General features: G+C 53.5%; 1 protein-coding gene across 1 annotated transcript in view; it reads left to right on the top strand.

Annotated features, from left to right (window-relative positions):
• Positions 1-8,471, top strand: part of AR (androgen receptor) — a gene marked incomplete at its 5' end in the record, with an annotated part of 18,064 nt that overhangs the window by 5,288 nt on the left and 4,305 nt on the right. The window contains 2 exons of the mRNA XM_009872728.1: positions 2,175-2,291; positions 6,938-7,225. Of these exons, the coding sequence (XP_009871030.1) occupies positions 2,175-2,291; positions 6,938-7,225 (405 nt within the window). The remainder of the gene's footprint in view (positions 1-2,174; positions 2,292-6,937; positions 7,226-8,471) is intronic.

Below are 8,471 nucleotides of genomic sequence, written 5' to 3'. Positions count from 1 at the left end.
CTGTTCGGCCATGGTGTGAACCCACCTCCCAAATCTCTGCCCTCCCGTGGGTGCCGGGGGTACAGAGCGGGGTCGAGACACTGCCCAGGGTTCGGTGGAGGCCGAAGGAGGCTGGGGCTGGTGCATGTTCCTCCTCTTGCCAGGGGAGCCGAGACAGAGCTCTGCCTGACCCTGGAGCGTCCTTGGGGGGTCTGAGCAGCAACTGCACTGCCTTCCCTTACTGAAGCCATTCACAGGAGAGGCTTGACCTTTTTCGAGATTTTTGAGCTATTATTGTTGCAGAAAAGCTGTAGTTTAGACTAGGGAGGCAAGATAGGGAAGGAGCCGGAGCCACAGGGCGAGTTGCGCAGAGGCTCCCGGTGCAGCGGGGCTCGGGGAAGCCCGACGGCCTCGGCCTCGGATGGAGTTGGCCCTGTGGGCTGGGCTGGAGCCTGCCTGTGGGTCCCGGCCCCGTTGCATACCCGTGGAGGTTTTGATGGGCTCTGGAGCATCCCGGTGTCGTCAGGCAGGAATCCTGCGGTGGCAGGGGAAGGAGAGCAGGGTCACCTCACAGCTCTCCACGCCCGAGCCTGGGAAAGTAGGGCGTCCGCTCGTGTTCCGTGCATGCCCGTAAAGAGGTCGAGTGGAGAGAGTGGCCTCGGTGCTTGTTTCCCAGAGCACAGAAATAACTCCGGGTAGCCCAGTTTCAGCTGAAGTTGTTTATTACTCATCCTCCTCAATGAACTGTTGAAAGGGAGGATGGTGCTTGTGTGCTCGGGCTCTGGTGTAGTCACTGCTTTTGAGGCTTCTCTGAGTGTCCTCAGCACCGGTAATGAGCCGGGGAGAGCCACTCGTGAGGATGGTGTTAAAAGGATTTGCCGTGCAGCAGGTAACGTGCTCTTGTCCCGTTTTTTCTCCAGGCTGGGGAGAGCGTAGCGATCAGCTTTTATTTGGGATGGGGCTAAGAAGTTCAGACAGTGTGTGAGGGCTCCATTTCACCCCGAGCCTTCCGTGACTCCTCTGCAGGAATATAGAAGGCGAACACTTACTTGCAGGATGCAAATAAAGGTTAAGCTGGATATAGACTGATTTCCCATTTAGGCTGCTTACACAGTCTGTGAGATGCACAGCTCTATTATCTACCGAGAGTGATTTGGTTTGGAACAGTGTGAAGAACATCAGATAAATCCTGATCCAGTAAATGTGTTTAGACTTGACAAGAAAACAAACGATGAGTCAGGAAGGAAAGTTCATTCTTGGCATGGTGAGCACATGAGGCAGTAAAGATAAAAAGAGCTGAATCCTGGAGCTCTAAGGGCTGCTGCTTGAACAAGCGGAAAGGTGGGACTAAGATACCGGTTAGACTGGCAGTAAGTAACTTCTGGTTTTTCTGCAAGCGCCTCTAAATCCTTTCAGGGGGATTCCCTCCTGGGCGGCCCTGAGAGCAGCCCAGGGACAGGGTGACGGCGCTGGCCCAGTGGCAGAGCCTGCGGGGCAGCAGCTCCCCGAGCGGTCGGTCCCCCAGCCCCAGGGCTGTCACCTGCAGGCAGTGAACCCAGTTAGTGTCAGTGGGTGGCACCAAACATAACTTGTCCCCAAAGAGCACCGTAAAGAGAGCCCTGGTTGTGGAGGGGCTGCGGGTCCGCCAACTGCAGGAGGATCAAACCACGCTTTGAAGGTGTTCTGGGAGAAAAACTGCTTGGCGGAGCAAACGGCCGAGCAATAGGTGTGCAACATTTACAAAATGCCAACCAAACCACCCGTATGTCATTACTTTTTAATGCTGTGTACTGACTGCCTCTGCTGTGCTGCACGGTGCAGAGTGATCTTTCGAGGTCCCTTCCAACCCCGAGCATTCTGTGATTCTCCTCGGAGATGTGGGTCCCAAAGCCTGACAGGCTGCAGGTGGGGAGGGTGGGCAGAGAAGGGTGTTTCGGGCAGCCAGCTCCCACACCAAGCCCGTGTACCTGCAGTGAGCAGCAGAGGAAGAGCTGTGCTGTGTTCCCACAAGATCCCAGCCTCTGAGATAAATCTACTGCAGGGGGGCCAGTTGGGAAACCAGCGCTGACACGGTCCGGTTCTCTCCTCTCCCCCAGTGACGCTGGTGATACTGAGCAAGCGCGAGTCCGTTTCTTGTTGTAAACCTGTTCTGGTCGAACCCACCACCCATGTGCTGTTCCCTCTGATGTTTGCAGGCAAACAGAAATACCTCTGTGCCAGCCGGAACGACTGCACCATCGACAAGTTCAGGAGGAAAAACTGCCCGTCGTGCCGCCTGCGCAAGTGCTACGAGGCCGGGATGACCCTCGGAGGTACTGGCTGGGGGGGGGATGCCCCTCGGAGGTACTGGCTGGGGAATGTCCCCGGGGCCTCGCCATGGGCTCACCGGGCAGATAACGGGGGTACTTGGCTTATTAATAGTCAGTAAGTGGCTGGAAAGATGAGGCTGATGGAGCATAATGAGCTTTGGGAGACATTGGCGGGTTTCTAATAGCAAAACTCCGAATTTCGTTAAACTTTTGGTTGAGTTTCAGGAAGCATTCTTTTCCTTAATATAAAGCCTTGTTAATCAGAAAAAATGTAAACAGCTGGGCTAGCTGGATTCTCACTCCCACCGAAGCCTCTTTGAACAGAGCACTCCTGTTTTAAGATGATTATTCCCAGGAAGGGGCATTTTTCTTTATAAAATTACAGCCCCAGTCTTTTGTTTCACTGAAGGGAAGTTGCTCCTGTATCGCTGATAAAGATCCCTGGTACGGTTTGTATGTGTTCCAAAACCTGTAGCTCTATCAGAGCAGGATGCCTGTGCCCAAAATCTGAGCTTTTCTGCTCAAAATCTAGAGGTTATAGTGTAGATCACTGGGTGCCTCATCCGTGAGTCCATTTGATGTGAGCGAGAAAGAAGGCGCTTCCACTTCGAATGCTCCCAGCACTGCTGGGCTGGGCAGTGCCTCCCGGAGCTCCTGGTGGCCACGGGTGGCCCTTGGTAGCCATGGCTTTTGTGTGGGGCCGGGGGCTGCTGCCCTGCCCATGGGACTGTGCGGCTCCCGAGCTGTGAGGAGCCAGAGCAGCTCCCCGGCGCGCAGCCAGCCGGAGGGCTTCCTCGTGCCGTCCGGCACCAGCGTGCTCTGACTTTCCAGGGCTTTTTTTTCTGCTGAAATTTCCTTAAGTAAGAGAAGGCATACATCAGTGTAACCTTCTTCTGCAGGACACACTGACAGAACTAATGCTAATCCTGATAGCCCCCACCTCCTCTTTTTTTTTTTTCCCTTCTTAAGCTCTTTAGGTCACCCTGACCTGTTCTGCCTGGTCTGTTTTACATTTGTTTTGAATGTCGGTTTAAAGGCAATTGTTAAAAACACGCATGCTATGAGTTTGTCCACAGTTATTTCTCCCACAGCAGAGAGGCAGAGCGTTTGGAAGCACTTCTAGCTCTGGACAGTTGTTTTTAACTGCCAGTTAATTACCAGTCACGTGTAGCTCAGGGTGTTCGGTGGGCGGAGGAGGCGACACGCCGGACACCTTATTTAGGGCTTTCCGCTTCGGCACAGAGCGGCGATATGCCGGAGCACCTCGTTACTGATGGAGATCAGTCTGACCTGCAAGCTGAAACCCATTAAGCAGAATCTTCTCTCCCAGTCGACACTGTGAAGCCCAAGAGAAGGAAAAGAGAAGGGGGGGAAAAAATGTGTCAACGCTGGTTTCCTTCCCTCTCCTGCCTCTCCCGCCACAGCCGTTCCTCCTGCCCGAGTGCTGAGCTGTCGTGGGGCAAAGCCTCCCAAACGTGTAAAGCCCAGTTCATGCCGGAGGGCAGGGCCACAGGACAGCGGGCAGCCCGAGGCGGGAGACGTTACCTGTATTTAGTCCTAATTCAGGGCCTGTTGCTGCGGTTAAAATAGAGCTCGTGTCTTGTAAAAGCATTTGACACGGATGCAGCGTTTCCATCAGTGCAGACTCTAACACATTTTTTGCTGCACGGTTGCAGTAGTTCATTATGTTCAGTGCTGTACCTCATTTTTCGTCTTGTCTGGCCTTGATTTCCAGCACCTGGATCTCTGTTGTGGCTCTGCTTGCTAGATTGTAAAAAACACTTTTATTGAATTTCTGTCCCTGCTGTGGGCATTTCTTGGCATTGACTTAATAACCCTTGAGCCTTCTTCTGCTTAGCTACCATTGTAAAATTACTTGCTGCTTTGCCTCAAGGTCTGTTTAGTCTTAACTATTCTTACGGCTTTTTCAGAAGAAGTGGTTAATTCTATTTTTGGACATTCACTAGCAAAGGGCCGTGAACAACCCTCCTAAGAAACAAGCCTGTCTGATTTTTTTTCAGCATTTATAACTATTTTGGGATGTATTACCTGGATGATTTAAAATCATTTAGCGGTAATGTCTGATTTTATGCAAGTTTTTTTTAATTCACGTGGGCCAGAGTGACTCAGATCTCTTAACCGTGTCTACAGTACCAGCAGTGTTGTAATTCCCAGCTACAATTACCGTGTCAGGCAAGACTGATAGCTCGACGGGATCTGGTTTTGACAAGCCACATGTAGATGGTAGTAAAAAATTGAAAGAGCAGGAGGTAAGTCCTGTTTCAGCTTCTCTGTCATTTTGCCTGTGGCTGGATCAGCATGCGGTGCCCAGGGCTGGCAGGATTTCTCTCTTGTTGCCAGTGCAAAACCAGTTTTCTTCCCAGTCCCCAGGACCCCCGAGTCCCAGCGCTCGAGCAAGGTCTGAGCGGGAGCCAGGGCTCCGGTGCTGCCGGGCTGGGTGCCGTAAAACACGTGCCCTTCTGTCATCGCTCCATGCCAGCTCCCCTGGGCTCCTTGCACCACTGAATTATTTCATAAGTATTTTATAATTACGTCCTCTGAGCTTTTTCTGAAGCACGTGCGGTGTCGTCTCGGCTGAGCCCCAGGCGAGCTGCGGAGGTGCCCAGGCTCTGTCCCTGCCCCCCGAGCCACCCCTGCTCGGTGACCCGTGCTGTGCCTCGTCCCGCTGCGCTTCGGAGAAGTGCAGGGCGGGCTTCTGCCTCGTCCAGGAATAAAAGTGTAGCAGATGTCTTAAACTTCTGGTTTTTAATTTCGGGTTTGCTTCCCAGTAGCTGCTGAGTAGGAGCTACCGCCAAAAGGGGGTTTGCACAGGTGACTGAATGCCAGGGGCTCTCTGCCCCGGAGCCCTGCTCGGTCTGGTGACACCGGTGTCTGGGTGGGACGGGGCTGCGCTGGCAGGAGCAGTTACCATCCACCTTCACTGCTCCCGGCCTGGGGGGGTCGGTTTGCAGCTGCGGTCTGAGACCCGGCATGGTTGGCTGGTTGCTTTCTTCTTTCTTCACTCTGTACCAGTTAATAGTAGATAATTCAATTTTAAGACAAACAAACACGACAAAACATTTAAACCAAACCATGTGTGCGTTTTACACAGTGTGGGTTTGGCTCCAGTCATGCACAGGACACGATGGGCACTGATTATTCATCTTTGGAGGATACAGTGGGATTCCTGTTTCTCCTTTTAAGCCAAGAAGCTTTTCTCTCCCAGCAGCCCTCCCATCCTCAAGGGTCTGGCCTGGGCATGACCACGATTCAGGGTTTGTGTCTCTGGGGGAGCTGGCCCCAGGGCTTCCGTCCCGGGCGGGTGGTGGCCAAAGGATGCCACGATGGCACGCCGCACTGCAGCCCTGCTTTCCTCTTGCACTCTTTTACTTTTATTACTCTTCTCCTTTTTTTCCTTTTTTTTTTTTACAGAGCAGCCTGTCTTAATTGCTCGTACCGTAGATCATCCAAAGTACATTACTTAAAGATCAACGTTTTGAATTGATTTACAACACTGCGCTTTAACTTGACATTTTTATGTTTCGCTGCTTGTTTTTCTAATTATAGCTGAAAGGAAATTTGAGATAAGTATCATGTAATGAAAGAGCCAAAACCCCAAGGACAATTGGTTTGATGTTGTATTCTCTGCTTGAATTAAACGATTGGCTTTTTTCTCTCATTAATTAGGGTTTTTGGAGTCAGCAAAGGGTGAAAGTTGTTCCTATGTGCAGCAGCCTGCCAGCCCGTGCTGCGCTGAGCACCGTCATGCAGATAGCAAATTAGGTGAACGCTGGCTCTCAGAAGAATTCTGAAGTCACGCGTCTGAGGCTCCGGGTGCACGCTGCTGGCAAATTAGCGTCGGTAATTAGGTGCACAGGGAGACACTTTGTGGTGGTGAGGTGGGCACAGCCGAGGGCTGCTGGCGGTCCCAGCCCTGCTGGCCTGCTCTGCTGGCGTTGCTCTTGAAGCCGGCGGGCAGAGCAGGGCCACCCCTGCGCGAGCCTTGTCCTTGCCAGCAGGCTAGCTGGGGAGCCTCCAGGGAAACAGCTGTGGAACCACCTGCTGGCTTTGGAAATGTGTTTTCCATAAAGTATTTGTAGAGCAGTGACCCATCTCGGTTATGGAGCAGCAGAGGCTGCAGGAGCCCCAGGCTGGGAGAAGACATTTCTCACGGTTGCAGCCCGCTTCCACTCTGGGATGGGATGGAGCAATCCCATGTAGCATCTGAGTGCGATGGCTTTTGTCCCTGGAACACGACCATCTACTGAGTTAATTTGCTTGCGTTGCTTCCCTTTTGAATTGCTCATGAGCAGCTGTTTGAATTGAGCCGTCTCTTCCCCGGTTCTTCCTCTCTGTTTCTAAGGGGGTGTTAATGTGACACCGGTCACGGTTGAGGTGATGATGCTTGTTCTTTTTCATGTCAGATTAATGAGCAAATGGATTTCCTTGTGCAACATGTGCTCCCTTTTGTCCTTTGGTGAGGTCAGCGATGCTGGGGCACAGCTTGGCCAGCGTGCACCGGGGGAGTAGCTGCTGCTGGCCCCTGGCTTCGCTTTCCTTATAAATATAAATGATGAAACTGGAGGCCAAGGAACCTCAAGCTTTTTTTAAATTGTTAAGTCCCGCCCTAAAATGTGCCATTTCCACAGCCCGCAAGCTGAAAAAGCTGGGAAACCTGAAGACACAAGATGATGTGGACGCAGCCAGCTCGTCCAGCCCCACGGAGGAGCAGCCTCCCAGGATGGTGATGACACGCATCGATGGGTACGAGTGCCAGCCCATCTTCCTCAACGTCCTGGAGGCCATCGAGCCCGGCGTGGTGTGTGCTGGCCATGACAACAGCCAGCCCGACTCCTTCTCCAACCTGCTCACCAGCCTCAACGAGCTTGGGGAGAGGCAGCTGGTCTACGTGGTCAAATGGGCAAAGGCCTTGCCAGGTGAGGAGGAGAAGGAACAGCTCCTGTCCCTTCCCTGGCATGTTCCTACAGCAGGAAGGCAAAATGAGTTAGCCACTATATCCCCAAACCTGGTGGTGAGCTGCAGTCAGGCGTGTGATGTTCCCAGAAATGCAGCAGTCTCCTGGGAGTAGCTTGGCCATCGGCCCGGGAGGGGTGTTAGTCCGAAATGCGGAGAAGCACACTGGCCTGTTCCGTTTCTTACATTCTTGAGTCAGAAAAGGTTCACCTGGCTCGTGAAACCAGGAGCAGGTCTTGCTGTTTCTCTTCTGGCTTGTCTCCACCAGGCAGCACCACCGAAGCGGACTGGTGACCTGGGGGCTGAGGCTGCAGCACTGCAGTGGTGCTAATGGCAAGGGAGAGTGCTTTGATAAACATTTTCCATCGTAATCGTTCCCTTATCAGAGGCTTTTACTCTCCCACCCTGCGGGGCGTGGCAGTGCGGCCAGGGCATCCCTCATGGAGCCCGGCTGTCCTGGGGGGGACACCGCCAGCCGAGGGACTGGTCCTGCCATCGCTGTGCCTGGAGCGAGAGGCAAAGCCTGTTTGCTTCCTCCAGCGGTTCCCTGGCGTGCGCCAGCGCCGCAGTCCTGCAGTAATGACCACAAATTCGCCACTTAGTCATTCTCCTGCTGTTTTCCAGGCAAGGAGCAAACAGCCACAGCGCTGTTCTCATCCTAGTTGCCGCCTCGCTTGTTGGGTAAACTTGCCAAATCCTACGCCATAGCCAGAGGTAGTTTGCTCCCTATAATTTAACTGTATCATATTTGGTGCAGGCTGGCAACGCAGCCTGGGCGGCTCAGCAGAGGGCTGCTGCAGACGAAGGCATCAGGGGCAGAAGTCACGGAAACTAGTCCCGAGCAATTTAAACCAGCGGGACGCGGTTGTGCTGATCGAAACAGAAGGATCTCCGTGCGCTGTGCTGGAAGGCCGGGGGCTGTTTACTGAAGGTCACAGCCTCAGCTCTCTCTGGAAGTGCTGCCTGGCCCCAGCAGGGTCGCAGCGAGGGAGGAGGTTACCCCCTTTGTCCTTTCTTTCCCCGTTTATGAGGCGCGTCTGGCGCTGACATCGGCTCACCTGGGCGCGAGCAGCCCCGCGTGCCTGCCGGCGTGTGTCTCGCTGGGAAGGGGAAAAGCTTTTTCTCTGTGGGAAGGGCAGGAACCCGCACCTGTAACAGAGGCAGCCTCAGCCCGCTGACACCAGCCACAGATTCGTGGCGGGTAACGGG

Source organism: Apaloderma vittatum, unplaced genomic scaffold, assembly GCF_000703405.1.
Source record: "Apaloderma vittatum isolate BGI_N311 unplaced genomic scaffold, ASM70340v1 scaffold24877, whole genome shotgun sequence".
In the NCBI taxonomy this organism is placed as follows: domain Eukaryota; kingdom Metazoa; phylum Chordata; class Aves; order Trogoniformes; family Trogonidae; genus Apaloderma; species Apaloderma vittatum.
Note: the sequence above shows the minus strand (reverse complement) of the source record. Positions and strands in the feature narration are given on the sequence as shown.